Here is a 16,423-nt window from a genome sequence, read left to right as displayed (position 1 = left end):
TTATCCCTCTCTTATGAAAACTTAATTTAGACATGTTGCCTGGGGAAACTAGTGATGCTAGAGGTGGTATCTGAACCCCTTTCTGATTCATTCAATAAGGTCCAAACTCTTTCTAGTTTACCAACATGCCTTCCTTAGAGAGGTGGCCACGAACACAGCAGGCACTGTTAAGTAAATACTAACATGAGTGGCTAATAAAGTTGCAGGGAAAGAACTAAAAAGTTATATGAAAAATTATCAGAAATTATTGTCAGTAACTAATAGGATCACATGATCCTGACATAAGAACAAAAAAAGTATCTTTATTAGAGTGTCAGATTATGTTAAGCATCATTTAGCAAATTGAGAAGACTAATGAAACCCGTAAATATACACACCATTGGTGAGCCTGAAACTAAAATGTGTCTATCAGCGAGTTCACACACTGACACAGCATTGCTAAAATCAGAGGATATGAGCGAGGAAATCCAAAGCCAACTAAATGTCATTAATCTTGTTAATATACTTTCCAGGTTTAGGAATGGGACTATTTATACAGAGATTACATCAAAATTTAGCAGGCTTGCCTCTTGCTTTGGGGGACTTAGAGCCATTTTAGGATCCCCTGACTCTAATAATGACAAAGTTAAAATTTTTGGAAGGCACAGATGGGCTGCTTGTGAAGCAAACAAACAAGAGGTTGAGCTAGAGAAACAAGGGGGAACATCCCATAAAATAAGATGTGAAGGAAGGTCTCTCTCGCTTAAGCTGCCATTTAAGCTGAGCCCTAAAAAATGGGACTGTATTGGCCATGTGGAGAGCAAAGGCAAGAGGAAGAAGGTTACAAGTAAAAGGAAGAACATGAGCATAGGCTCTGATGTGAGAAAAGAACGGAAAGAAGACAAGTGGCTAGAATGTAGCAAATGAGGGGAGAAAGTGGTTTGAGACAAGATTGGAAAGTAAGGCAGAGGCCAGGTGATACAGGGCCTTGTCAGCCTTGTTAAGGAGTTTGATTTTATTCTAGTGCAACAGGAAACCTTGGAGTCTAATAAACAGGAGCATGGTGATCCAATTTGTGTTTGAAGAGGATTGCTTTTGTAGTTGTGTGTGTTCAAATGAGGCAGAGGAGAATTAGAGACTACTTAGGAAGGTATTGAGAGAGGCTGAGCTATGCCTTAGAAAGAAAGAAATATTTTAAAAATCAGTGTCTTAACACCACAGAGGTTTATTTTTTGCTCACAGAACAGTGTAGTTAAGTCGGGCCTCTCTCCTGGGCAACTCTCAAGTGGTATCTTGAACATCCAGGCTCCACCCATATTTTGACACTGCTATCTTTAATCCATGGCCTTTACAGTCATCAGGAAAGGGAAGAACAAGTATGGATGATGGTTTAGGGGTTTCAGACCAGGCCTGAAAGTGATCTAAACACTTTGGCATATACCCCTGTGACCAGAACCCATTCACACTGGCTCAATTCTAACTGCAAGGGAGGCTGGGAGATAGTGTCTTCCTAGGCAAGGAAAGATGATGGTCTTGACTTGGATATAAGCAGTGGAGATGGAGAGAAGTGGATGAATTCTTGCTTTCCCTCTTTTAATTATCTCCTTTCATTCTCAGTTGTACTTATGTGTTCCATAAGTACCCCTCAGTGCAGTCAAATTGGACTCCTAGCACTTCTTCCAGCTTGTCCTGCCTGGAATGCCTGTGTTTCATAACGCTGCTTGTCTTGTGAAATTGAAGGCCTGACTCAGATGCCACAGTCTCCTCTGATTCCTTTCAGACAGGAGTGATTTCTTATGCTAAACTCTTATAGCGGTACTTTGTTTTCTCTCTTTACTAGATAAATTCCATTAGAGCCAGTACCTTGCACATTTATCTCAGTTTTCTCAAGAAGTTAGCACAATGATAGGCATTTAATAAAAGTTTGCCAAATTGAATGAAATCTGCTTAATCTGATTATTGCTTCTGTTAAATGCAAACTCTCTGAAGAAAAGACTGTGTTTTCTTCACTCTTGCATTCCTAGTGCCCAGCGTAGTAGGCATTCAGTGTATGTCTGAGTCAATGAATGGGTATTTGGTATAACTATGTAGAATACAGCAGAGTCACAGAACATCCATGTTTACTTGACTCACTTAAATTCAGCTGCATATGCAGGAGATGGAACAATTTTAACGTGTCTGTGATTCTGCTTGCCCTTTGGCTCAGCCATGCCCTGTGTGCCTTTGTGAATCTGCTGTTCCCTCACTCTTTCTCTCATTCACAGCAGTCAGGCTGCACTGACTATGATTCTAATGTTTAAAAGGACAGTAATTTTGGGGGTACAATATAACCCCTAAATGTAGGTAGCTTCATGCACATTCATCTGAAGAAATAGAAGTCTCTCCCAATGCTGGAGAAAAAAATCTAGCTATTTTGCATCTAGTACAACTACTATCCTGTACTTTATTTATGGGCATCTTAAGAAGCTTTCAAGGATAATTTCAACTTTATACTGTTTTTGCCTTGCCTGGTATGTGGTCAGACCACTCAAGATGGCTGTTCTCTTGCTCTCTGTACATCCCCTGCTCGACCAGTCCCTGCTTCATCTACACCGTGCTCACATGAATGGCCTTGCCCCCTGGCCCAGCTTGTGATTATTCTAGTTCTTAGGCCAGAACAGCTCCACCTGCTAGTTTATTAAAGGGAAACATCAGCCCTTGTGATGGTCATTAATCTGAGGGGCTGTGAGGGACTTGCCCCAGTTGCTGGTTTCCCTGGCAACTGATGAGCCAAGCTGACATCAATTTCCCCTATCAGTGGTAGCCTCCTTCTTCCCCTAGTAGTGAAGATTGCTGCCATGACCTGCCTGCTGTCTGCCATGCACCGTGGGGTGTTGCTCCAGGACCCTCTTGCTGCGGACATGTAAGGTTCCCTTTCTAATAAACCACTGATGTCTCTGGCACTGTCTCTTGGCTCTTTCTTCAGTCTTGAGGCCTGGCAGGTACAGGGCTTGCAGGCCTGTGGGGTGCAGCTCAACACCTGCTGACTGGCTGTAACTCTAACATGGCAGAAATGGCACTGCACTTAAAAGAGCTGTTTCAGTTGGTGCTTTGCTACACACCATTTGTATGGCCTTTCTAAACCTGTTTTCTTGTCTGTGAAATGGTGAAAATGCCTACCCCACGGTGTTGTTAAGATTTTAATGAGGTAATTGCGAGAATGTTTTGTAAATTGTAAAGCATCATGTAAATGAAAGTGGTTTTACATGTACCTCAGTGACACACTGCGTTTGCTTATAATTATCGCACTTTTCTTCATTCTTGTATTGTACTCAACGTTACTTCTTTGTTAATAGAACTTCTGTTTCCTTTATGCTGCTTTGTCCTGTTATGGCAAAAAGGAAATGTTGCTTACCTTTTTCATTGAGCTTTTTAGGAGGCATCGAGAAGCTTAGACATTGCCAGTTTACCTTGTGGGCTGATGAGCACCTGGAAGAAATGACATTGGTATCAGGCAGCACAGTGGCTGAGTGACCATGCTGCCTCACACTGCCTCAGGTCCCCTGGGGTGGCCGACCAAGGGGCACTCCTGAGTCATCCTGGTATCTTATAAGTGGTGAAAACAGCCTAAAACTCTGAAGCTTCTTCAACTAACTCTCTTTATTTGATCTTTCTTTTTTTGGTTCTGTTCTCCAAAGGATGCGTGCAATGTAATTTTTTTTTTCCCTCTACCAATGCTGCTAAAAAACCCCCAGAAGAGGAGAGAAATCTAGAACCTGTGCATTTCTTTTCCTCTATTGCATCTACTTATCACTGAAGTGAGGCAGTTTCTTTTGCCGTAAATAGTCTGTCTTTGAATCAGCCAAGCCAGCATTGTCATTGTGCTCTGCTGGTTAAGTGCTTTACTGATCCATTAATTTACCATTTATTAACTGAGAAGGAATCAGGCTTCTCAGTCCTCAATATCACGTTGCAAATAGTTCTTGTTTTTCAAAGACTGGACTTTGTCTGCGTTTTCTTTGAAAGGGCAAACTGGGATTTCATGTGGAGATAAATATGATAAAGCTATTGATTGCATTTGTGCTAAGGATAAGAGGAGGGGTGCTTCCCTAAGACATTATGTCTATGTCAGATGAATGATTGCTATAAAGAATAAGGGTATTGCCCTGCCCACTCGAGCCTGGGAAACCTGCTGAGCTCCCAGGCCAGGTCCCCTGCCCTCCAAAGAACCCTCCAGGCCACGTGGATCCTGGGGGCAGAGGAGGGAGGCCCTCCTAGGGGAAAACAGGAGAGGCAGGAGGGAGGGGCCCTTCAGGACCAGAGGAGCAGGAGCAGGAGAGGAGCAGAGGGTGTTTGCCTCACCCACTAGGGCCCAGGAAGCCTGCTGGGCTCCCAGGCCAGGTCCCCCACCCTCTGAGACCAGAGGCACGCCTGGACCCCTTCTGTTCCATTGAGCCTAAGCCCCACACCCCTCCAGGGCCTTTTCCAGCCCTGTGGGTCCTAAACATAGGCCCCGCCCACTGCCCAAACCCCACCCCTGCCTAGACCCTGCCCGCCACAGGTAAGGCTTTTTCCACCTTTTTTTTTATTATTGTGCTTCTGTTTTACCTTCCAGTTGTTGTTTCATCTATATTTTCATTTTTTCATAGTCTTTCTAATATATCTGTTAGTTTCCTAGTCTAATTTTATTTTTTACTCTTTGTTATTGTTCTTTATTTTTTTGCCACCCCATGCGGCTTGCGGGATCTTGGTTCACGAGCTGGGGGGCGTCAGGCCGAAGCTCCTGCGGTGGGAGCTCCGAGTCCGAACCACTGGACTAACAGAGAACCTTAGACCCCAAGGACTGTTCATCGGAGTGAGGTCTCCCGGAGGTCCTCATCTCGGCACCGAGACCCAGCTCTACCCAACAGCCTACAAACTCCACTGTTGGAAGCCTCAGGCCAAACAACCAGTAAGAGAGGAACACAATCACACCCATCAAAAAAAAAAAAAAAAAAGAGACAGCAAAAAATATATCACAGATGAAGGAGCAAGGTAAAAACCTACAAGACCAAATAAATGAAGAGGAAATAGGCAATCTACCTGAAAAAGAATTCGGAGTAATGATAGTAAAGATGATCCAGAATCTTGGAAATAGAATGGAGGCACGGATTGAGAAAATACAAGAAATGTTTAACAAAGATCCAGAAGAACTAAAGAACAAACAAACAGTGATGAACAACACAATAACTGAGATGAAAAATACACTAGAAGGAGTCAATAACAGAATAACTGTGGCAAAGGAAAGAATAAGTGAGCTGGAAGACAATATGGTGGAAATAACTGCCGAGGAGCAGAATAAAGAAAAAAGAATGAAAAGTATTGAAGACAATTGCAGAGACCTCTGGGACAACACTAAACACACCAACAGTCAAATTATAGGGGTCTAAGAAGAAGAAGAGAAAAAGAAAGGGTCTGAGAAAATATTTGAAGAGATTATAGTGGAAAATTTCCCTAACATGGGAAAGGAAATTGTCACCCAAGTCCAGGAAGCACAGAGAATAAACCCTAGGAGAAACACACCAAGATACATATTAATCAAGATAACAAAAATTAAATTCAAAGAAAAAATATTAAAAGCAGCAAAGGGAAAAATAAAAAATAACATACAAAGGAATCCCCATAAGGTTATCAGCTGATTTTTCAGCAGAAACTCTGCAGGCCAGGAGGGAGTGGCAGGATATACTTAAAGTGATGAAAGAGAAAAACCTACAATCAAGATTACTCTACCCAGCAAGGATCTCATTCAGATTCAACAGAGAAATCAAAAGCTTTTCAGACAAGCAAAAGCTAAGAGCATTCAGCACCACCAAACCAGCTTTACAGCAAATGCTAAAGAAACTTCTCTAGGCGGGAAACACAAGGGAAGAAAAAGACCCACAAAAACACACCAAAACAATTAAGAAAATGGTAATAGGAGCATACATATTGATAATAACCTTGAATGTAAATGGATTAAATGCCCCAACCAAAAGACACAGACTGGCTGAATGGATACAAAAACAAGACCCATATATATGCTGTCTACAGGAGACCCACTTCAGACCTAGGGACACATACAGACTAAAATTGAAGGGATGGAAAAAGATACTCCATGCAAATGGAAATCAAAAGAAAGTTGGAGTAGCAATACTCGTATCAGATAAAATAGACTTTAAAATAAAGACTGTTATAAGAGATAAGGAAGGACACGACATAATGATCAAGGGATCAATCCAAGAAGAAGATATAACAATTATAAATGTTTATGAACCCAACATAGGAGCACCTCAGTACATAAGGCAAATGCTAACAGCCATGAAAGGGGAAATCGACAGTAACACAATAATAGTAGGGGACTTTTAACACCCCACTTACACCAATGGACAGATCATCCAAACAGAAAATAAATAAGGAAACAAAGCTTTAAATGACCCAATAGACCAGATAGATTTAATTGGTATTTATAGAACATTCAACCCAAAAGTGGCAGAATATAGTTTCTTCTCAAGTGCACACGGAACATTCTCCAGGATAGATCACATCTTGGGTCACAAATCAAGCCTTGGAAAATTTAAGAAAATTGAAATTGTATCACGCATCTTTTCTGACCACCATGCTATGAGATTGGAAATCAATTACAGGAAAAAAACTATAAAAAACACGAATACATGGAGGCTAAACAGTGCACTACTCAATAACCAAGAGATCACTGAATAAATCAAAGAAGAAATAAAAAAATACACAGAAACAAATGACAACGAAAACACGACGACCGAAAACCTATGGGATGCAGCAAAAGCAGTTCTAAGGGGGAAGTTTATAGCAATTCAATCTCACCTCAAGAAACAAGAAAAATCTCAAATAAACAATCTAACCCTACACCTAAAGCAACTAGAGAAAGAAGAACAAAGAAAACCCAAAGTCAGTAGAAGGAAAGAAATCGTAAAGATCAGAGCAGAAATAAATGAAATAGAAACAAAGAAAACAGTAGTAAAGATCAATAAAACTAAAAGCTGGTTCTTTGAGAAGATAAACAAAATTGATAAACCATTAGCGAGACTCATCAAGAAAAAGAGGGAGAGGACTCAAGTCAATAAAATTAGAAATGAAAAAGGAGAAGTTACAAGAGACACCGCAGAAATACAAAACATCCTAAGAGACTACTACAAGCAACTCGATGCCAATAAAATGGACAACCTGGAAGAAATGGACAAATTTGGGAAAGGTACAATTTTCCAAGACTGGACCAGGAAGAATTAGAAAATATAAACAGACCTATCACGAGTAATGAAATTGAAACTGTAGTTAGAAATCTTCCAACAAACAAAAGTCCAGGACCAGATGGCTTCACAGGCAAATTCTATCAAATATTTAGAGAAGAGCTAACACCAATCCTTCTCAGACTCTTCCAAAAAATTGCAGAGGGAGGAACACTCCCAAATTCATTCTACGAGGGCACCATCACCCTGATACCAAAATCAGAAAAAGATACCACAAAAAAAGAAAATTATAGACCAATATCACTGATGAACATAGATGCAAAAATCCTGAACAAAATACTAGCAAACAGAATCCAACAGCATATTAAAAGGATCATACACCATGGCCAAGTGGGATTTATCCCAGGAATGGCAAGGATTCTTCAGTATACACAAATCAATCAATGTGATACACCATATTAACAGATTAAGGAATAGAAACCATATGATCATCTCAAAGATGCAGAAAAAGCTTTTGACAAAATTCAACACCCATTTATGATAAAAACTCTCCAGAAAGTGGGCATAGAGGGAACCTACCTCAACATAATAAAGGCCATATATGACAAACCCATATCAAACATCATACTCCATGGTGAAAAACTGAAAGCATTTCCACTAATATCAGGAACAAGACAAGGATGTCCACTCTCGCCACTCTTACTTAACATAGTTTTGGAAGTCCTAGCCACGGCAATCAGAGAAGAAAAAGAAATACAAGGAATACAAATTGGAAAAGAAGAAGTAGAACTGTCACTGTTTGCAGATGACATGATACTATACATAGAAAATCCTAAAGATGCCACCAGAAAACTACTAGAACTAATCAATGAATTTGGTAAGGTTGCAGGATACAAAATCAATACACAGAAATCTGTTGCATTTCTATACACCAACAATGAAAGATCAGAAAGAGAAATTAAGGAAACAATCGCATTTACCATTGCAACAAAAAGAATAAAATGCCTGGGAATAAACCTACCTAAGGAGGCAAAGACTTGTACTCAGAAAACTATAAAACACTGATGAAAGAAATCAAAGATGACATAAACAGATGGAGAAACAGACCATGTTCTTGGATTGGAAGAATCAATACTGTGAAAATGACTATACTACCCAAAGCAATCTAAAGATTCAATGCAACCCCTATCAAACTACGAATGGCATTCTTCGCAGAACGAGAACAAAAAGTTTTACAATTCGTATGGAAACACAAAAGCCCCCGAATAGCCAAAGCAATCTTGAGAAAGAAAAACAGAGCTGGAGTAATCAGGCTCCCAAATTCAAACTATACTGCAAAGCTACAGTAATCAAGACAGTATGGTACTGGCACAAAAACAGAAATATAGATCAATGGTACAGGATGGAAAGCCCAGAGATAAACCCACGCACATACAGTCACCAAATTTATGACAAAGGAGGCACGAACATACAGTGGAGAAAAGACAGCCTCTTCAATAAGTGGTTCTGGGAAAACTGGACAGCTACTTGTAGAAGAATGAACTTAGAACACTACCTAACACCATATACAAAAATAAACTCCAAATGGACTAAAGACCTAAATGTTAAGACCAGACACTATAAAACTCTTAGAGGAAAACATAGGAAAAACACTCTTTGACATAAACCACAGCAAGATCTTTTTTGATCTACCTCCTAGAGTAATAAAAATAAACAGATGGACCTAATTAAATTTAAAAGCTTTTGCACAGCAAAGGGAACCATAAACAAGACGAAAAGACAACCCTCAGAATTGGGTAAAATATTTGCAAACAAATCAATGGACAAAGGATTAATCTCCAAAATATACAAACAGCTCATAGAGCTCAATATCAAAAAAAACAAACTATTAAAAAATGGGCGGTGTTGGGCAAAGTAGGTCACGTGGCCAAGCCCAGAGTCAGTGTAGGAGAGCAGTATCAAAAAAAAAAAAAAAAAAAAAAAATGGGTGGAAGACCTAAATAGACATTTCACCAAAGAAGACATACAGATGGCCAAGAGGCACATGAAAAGATGCTCGACATTACTAATTATTAGAGAAATACAAATCAAAACTACAATGAGATATCACCTCACACTGGTCAGAATGGCCATTATCAAAAAATCTAGAAACAATAAATGCTAGAAAGGGTGTGGTGAAAAGGGAACCCTCCTGCACTGTTGGTGGGAATGTAAATTGATACAACCACTATGGAGAACAGTGTGGAGGTTCCTTAAAAAACTAAAAATAGAACTACCATATGACCCAGCAATCCCACTAGTGGGCATATACCCTGAGAAAACCATAATTCAAAAAGAGATATGTACCACAGTGTTCATTGTGGCACTATTTACAATAACCAGGACATGGAAGCAACCTAAATGTTCCATTGACAGATGAATGGATAAAGAAGATGTGGCACATATATACAATAGAATATTACTCAGCCATAAAAAGAAATGAAATTGAGTTATTTGTAGTGGGGTGGATGGACCTGTAATACAGAGTGAAGTAAGTCAGAAAGAGAAAAACAAATACTGTATGCTAATGCATATGTATGGAATCTAAAAAAAAAAAAAAGGTACTAATGAACCCAGTGGCAGGGCAGGAATAAAGATGTAGACATAGAGAATGGACTTGAGGACACGGGGGTGAGGGGGAAGCTGGGGTGAAGTGAGAGTAGCATTGACATATATACACTACCAAATGTAAGATAGATAGCTAGTGGGAAGCAGCCGCATAGCACAGGGAGATCAGCTCGGGGCTTCGCGATGACCTAGACGGGTGGGATAGGGAGGATGGGAGGGAGGCTCGAGGCTCGAGGGAGGGGATATGGGGATATATGTATGCATGTGGCTGATTCACTTTGTTGTACAACAGAAACTAACAGCGTTGTGAAGCAATTATACTCTAATAAAGATGTAGTTAAAAAAAAAAAGAATAAGGATGTTCCAAGTGGTGGGATATTGCATCACGCATTTTTGGGACTACACATGCTTATGTATACAATTAATTTATTTTAGATAATGCATTTTTGTTAAATTTTTTCTTGTTATTAAAAGTAATACATATCATAATACAAGTTTGGAAATTACAGAAAATAGGAAGTCCGAATAATTCAGAATCTCATTACCCAGACATAGTACCTGATTTTTATGTACTTTTTTGTGTCTTGAATAATATGTTTTAGAAAAAGCATTTTATTGTATATCCCATTAGAATTAAGAAAAACAACTACCTCTTATTCGTAAGTGCAATCAGAAGGGAAATTGACACAAGTAATCAACAACAGTAGCCACATAAAAAGTAATATTGCATTGTTGTCTGTCCAGATCTTCCTCAGGTCCTCCCTCCTCTTTTCTTCCCCTTCTCGCCCACCCCCCCGGTTCCCCCCCAGTCTCCTTCCCCCAACCTCCTCCCTTTCCCTACTTCCGTTCAAGGAAGATTCACCTTCCTGATGATGTTATGCTTCTAGTGTTTCTCACACTATTTCACCAATTTCTCCTACTGCAGCAAAGTATGAGCATGTTCTCAAGAGGTCCGGGAACCGTCTTAAAGTGTCAGCCATAAGTCCACAATTTCTTTGTATTCTCTTGATTTATCCTAAAGGTTCCTATGAATTTTGCTTTCTAACTTCTTTGTGTTCATTGTATTATAAAATATCATATTAAATGTCTTACTCTGAGTAAAATTCTCCAGGAAGCTGTGCCACATTTATCAAATGACTTTAAACTCTCTCTGGCATATGGCTGCATCCCCTGAGGGTGCACGTTACCCTAATTTGAGAAACCTGGACTCTTTAGATAAATTTGTATTTTCTAAGAATACATTATTAAATAGAAGAATTAAAGGAGTCAGATATATACTAGATTTCCAGTGATTCTCAGTGGAGAGATATGGATCATGTCTTCCTAGAGGGAAGTGTCAGAATCATCTGGAAGGTTTTTTCAGATTTTGCTCTGCTTCCTTTTCAGTTTGAGAATTACTGCACAGTGAGCTCCTGTTCTGATTGGAAAGTGAAAGTGTTTTAATCCTCAGTAGTATTGGGCTATAAAAAAGGATGAGGACCACAAGTTTTATTTATTTATTTACACATACATACATATATGTGTATATGTATATTTGATTTCTAAGGTTAATGATTTATATTCTGAAATCTAGTTGAATGAGTAACTGAATTGAGTTTTCCGGTCTTATTATTTATTTTAGCCAAATGTGATATGATGAATTCAGTTACCAAAAAAAAAAAAAAAAAAAAAAGGCCTTGCCTTGTCCTATTTCTACTATCCCAGTCTGTTGAAGTTTAGGATTTAGAGCAACCGTGGTCCTGAATTAGAAAATTATTCTGCTACATTAGAAATGTTTTGCTCTTTAAGGTATCTACAGAGCTCTAATCATCTGACCAGTTGTTCCCAGTAGGGTGCCTTCAATGCTTCAGTGCTTTTAGCTTTCCTTCTATTTCTTTTGTCATGTGCCCTCCATCCTTCTGCCTCCTGCTGCTGGTCTCAAGTTATCACCATCATAGTAACGAACTGTTTCTTATTTTTGGACCAATGGCATATGCTACATTTTCTAAGACATACAATACTATGATAAATGTAAGAAAAGAATTCCATCATCTGACAATAAAAACTGTTTAGGACCATGCCTATTGCCACGCAGTACAGGCAGAGCATTTAGCAGTAGCAGTCTGAGTATTCACACAGCAGAGCAGATGCTGCCTCGTGGATAGGGACTCCACTTTTCAGGAAAGAAACATGTCACTCTGTGGGAACCTATGAGAACCTCAATTTCCAGAGTTGGAAAGAGGTCCAAGGTCTGCTGTTTCAGTTCTCAGGTGCAGGGTTTCAATCCATCTTCCTTTCATCCTTTGTGTTTTCTAAAGCCCTCTACCTCTGACAATTTGGGAAGATCTGAGCTGTAACATCGATAACTTATGTCAACAAAAATAGGACCAAAATAAAAATTCCGAGGTTTTATAACTATGCCTTTCCCAATTCCTTTTAGCTTTTTAGTTTCCCTTTCTACATCTATTATTTTTTGGCAGGGAGGACTTAAAACAAAAGGTAGGATATGTGAATCTTTCAGCAAGTATTAGTACAAATAAACATTTATTCTCAAACTGTTTTTAGAGTACTATTTAAGGGTTCTGCACCCACAATTCCAATTTCTTTTTTTCCCACACCACCAAGCAATTCTCTGACACCAGCTGGATTCCTAAAATTTAACTCAATTCTGACACCATCTACCCAGAGATAAATAGCATCAGATTTCACAGATTAAGGACTCATTCCCACAAGACTACCTTCCACTTTAGATACCAGTTACAAGTCCTAGTTGTCATGTGTACTTCTGACTGACTGGCTATAAATTGGAGGTTGCCATGACCCCGTCCTTGGGTTTGATTAACTTGCTAGAGTGGCTCATAGGCCTTGGGAAGCCAATTTCCCCCCTAGATTACCAGTTAATTACAAAGGATATAACTCAAGCAGCCCGATGGAAGAACTGCATGTAACAAGGTATGAGGAAAGGGTGTGGAGCTTCCATGCCCTCTCCAAGGGCACCACTCTCAGTACCTCCACATGTTCACCAACCTGGAAGGTCTCTGAAGCCCATCCTTTTGGGTTTTTATGGAGGCTTCATTATATAGGAATGATTGATTAAATCATTGACCACTGGTAATTGATTCAACCTCCAACCCCTCTTCCCTCCCCTGGAGGCCAGGGGTGTGGGACTGAAAGTTCCAATCCTCTAATCACATGGTTGGTTCCTCTGGTGACCAGCCTCCATCCTTAGGTGCTTTCCAAAAGTCACCTTATTAACATAAACCCAGTTGTGGTAGAAAGGGGTTTGTTATGAATAACAAGACACCCATTTCACCTTTATGGCTCTGAAGTGATTTCAGGAACTGAGGAGTAGAGATCAAATACTATAACAAGAAATGCTCCCACTGCTCTTATCTCTCAGAAAATTTCAAGGGTTTTGGGAGCTGTGAGTCAGGAACTGTGGACAAAGACCAAATATATATGAGAAGTGTATTTTTGGTCCTGTAAATGACCAAATATTTATTTCATATAAATCACAATATGGCACTCTTAGACATAAGGCATTGGTTAGATACAGTGATGAGCAAGATCAGACATGTACCAGCCTCATGGAGCTTACAGTCTGGGTGAACTCAATTAAATAATCAAAAATAACTATAGTTTATAATTGGTAGCATTTGACCATCTCCTTGTTGAGGTGGTTTCTTCACTTGGTATCTAGAACACCACACACCTGTTTCCTACCTCACTGGCCACTCCTCGTTTTTTATTTTTATTTTTTTTGCTGAGTCCACCTCTTCTTTCCATCTAAATGTTGGAGTGCCCTAAGCCTTAGCCCTTGTTACCCACTCTCCTTAGATGATATCATCTAGTCATATGGCTTTAAATAATACCCATTAATATCAATATGCTGCTGACTCTCAAATTTGTATCTATATTTGCTATTCCTCCCTAAACACCATAAAACTTTCAATATCCCAATCCTCACATTCACTGCTTTCCATCTCAGTAAATGGCACCACCGTTTACCCAGTGGCTCGGGACAGAAATATAAATTATTCTTTTATTCTTTCTTTACTTTCACAGCTTTCATCTAATCTCTCAGTAAGTTCTGTTGGCTCTACAAATTATGTCCAAATCCTACCACTTCTTATCATCTCCACTGTTACCATGCTGGCTCAGTTGACAGTAGCCTCCTAAATGGTCATCTCTTCCCAGCACCCTCATCCCCCTCCTATTTATGGCATCTGTTCTCTACTTCTTAGCCAGAGTAATCTCTTTAAAGCCTAAAACAGACCTTTGTAAAAAATCCTCCAGTGAAGAAGTGCTGATTTCAGGTCTGGGGCAGGAAATGTACAAGATGAATCTCTGAGGATAGGATACTAACAGAGTAAGAGAAATGATGAGATATTAATCCAATTTTAATCATAAAATTGAAAATGTTGCATACTGTCAAACATAAAGGAAGGTCTTTATGAGATCTTTCTCAATATTACATTAGACTTCTGGAATTTAAAGGCAAAAATGGAGTAATATATAATATAAATAAAATAATAGAGCAGATTTCTTTTTGATAATTCATGTGCACACACACACACAGTTTAAGAATTTTTCAAACCCACAAAAAAATTCTAAGGCAGCACAATGAACTTTTATATGCCTCTTAACCTAGATATACCACCTGTTAACCCGGTCACTTATTTAAGTTGAATCATATATGCCCCTTTTTGACACACACAAAAAAGTGATCACATGGTTGAAACTGAATGCACACATACACATACAATACACATTTCCTTTTGCCAAACCATCAGAAAGTAGGTTTTAAGTATGACGCTTCATTATTTATCTTCCAAGAAAAAATACATTATCCTACGTAACTAAAAACCAGTACCTCAACTGAGAAAAATCAATATTAATTGAATATCATCATCCATATATAACCCTTATTCAAATTCCCCTATTTGTATCATCAGGCTTTTTAAAAAAGTCATACTACTAAACTAATTTATGAGTCTGAGGTGCTTTTCTCTTATAGAATAAAGTGATTATGTTTACTGTTGGCTTACTCTAGTTTTTTCCTTTTGTGGTTTAGCTTCTTGCATCCGTGTTTGACAACAGCATCAAGACCTTTGGAGTAATTGAGAGTGACCCTTTCGACTGGGAGAAGACTGGAACTGATGGCTCCCTCACCACCACCACTACTTCTACCACTCCTCAGCTGCACACCCGCTTGACCCCTGCGGCAATCGGGTATGTCCTAAACAGGTGGTTCATCAGTGTCTTTCCTAGATGTGTTGTATCAATATTAGCAGAAATGTCTTTTATGCCATCCAGGTTCCCTCAGATGACCAAATGCTAAGACATAGGGATGCCTATGGGTTTCCTTGAATTAACGTTGCTCTTATATATGCCTTTGTTTGGATTTACTTTTCTTAGAAAGTACTTACAGATTGTACCGTGAAATGGCAGCTTAGAGCTTGTGTTACTCGTTAATGTTAGATGTACAGTAGATTTTCTTCAAAATGAGAAGGGGCATTTGTTGCATTTACTACTAAAGAATAGATGGGACCCCGGAACAAGAACAAGCCACAATTATTTCTGACTACACTGTGCTTAAGTTTAGTGGGAACAAAACGTGTAGCTACTCCTCTTATGAAAGTGATTAATTTTTGAGGTGTATTAGGAAGAGGTTAGTGTATTTCCATCTTCTTGGGGGTTTTTTTTGTTTGTTTTTGTTTTTTGATTTTTTTTTCCTCTGTATACATTAAATACAGTTGCTTTTGTTTGTTGTTTTTCTATTTTGGGGGGGTTGTCCTTTTTTCTGATCCCCTCCCTTTTTTTACCTGCTCTGGTTGGTTTAAAAGAAAAAGTAAATAGGGGAAAATCATCATACAATGAGCTAATTGGAACACTTCATCACTAATCCATTGCTTTGTTTTTACATTGAGATGAGATCACTAGAGCTTATTGAATCAGAAAAGCTTACATGGATTCATATAACTGGAGATGATATCCCTGATTAGTTAAAGAATTCTTAAATGTGAGACCTTGACTAGCTATAGTAGAATCACCACAGATGTTTGTTTAAAATACCCATTTGTAGGACTCACCCCAGACCTACTGAATCAGAATGTCTAGGGGTATGGCACAGAAGTCCATATGCATCAGATGTTTCTCATGCTTATCTGAGTTTGGGACTCACTGCACTATTCCAGCCACCCCATTTTACAAATGAGGAAATAATTCTAACTCTGAGTGAATCATCCAACTTTAGATAAAGATTAGTGACAGAGCTGGAGCCTGTGTAGAAATTTTGATTCTTGCTTTAATGCTTTTGTCCTCCTTCTCCTTTGATTGTTGTTAGAAATAAATCTCACACTTGCAAAAATCCAGGTGATAGCACTTCAGGGTAGCTGAAGTCAATGAATACATTTTAAGTTCCCATATCCCAAAGTTTTTTCCTAAAATAAGATAGAATAATAAGAAAGGAAAAATAAAACTACATAAAAGCTATGTCCTCAGCATAATTTGAAGACAAAGGATGCCCAAATCAAACTAACTGTAAGTAAAAAGAGAAAAAAACAAAACCCCAAGGCCTTATGTAATATCTCTTATGCTCCTGCCTCACCCAGCCCTGCCACAAAGCTTAGTGAAGG

The 16,423-nt window shown here is 39.0% G+C and overlaps 1 protein-coding gene across 7 annotated transcripts in view; it reads left to right on the top strand.

Annotated features, from left to right (window-relative positions):
* TTBK2 (tau tubulin kinase 2) overlaps positions 1-16,423 on the top strand; it is a 139,202-nt gene that overhangs the window by 90,564 nt on the left and 32,215 nt on the right. For all 7 annotated transcript variants that reach the window (XM_082388721.1, XM_082388720.1, XM_082388723.1 and 4 more), the window contains one exon: positions 14,860-15,017. In XM_082388721.1, coding sequence (XP_082244847.1) covers positions 14,860-15,017 — 158 coding nt within the window. The remainder of the gene's footprint in view (positions 1-14,859; positions 15,018-16,423) is intronic.

The sequence above is a fragment of the Balaenoptera borealis genome (assembly GCF_965194805.1).
Source record: "Balaenoptera borealis genome assembly, chromosome: 3".
Classification (NCBI taxonomy): domain Eukaryota; kingdom Metazoa; phylum Chordata; class Mammalia; order Artiodactyla; family Balaenopteridae; genus Balaenoptera; species Balaenoptera borealis.
The sequence above is the reverse complement of the archived record's forward strand: the minus strand, read 5'-3'. Positions and strand labels throughout refer to the sequence as shown.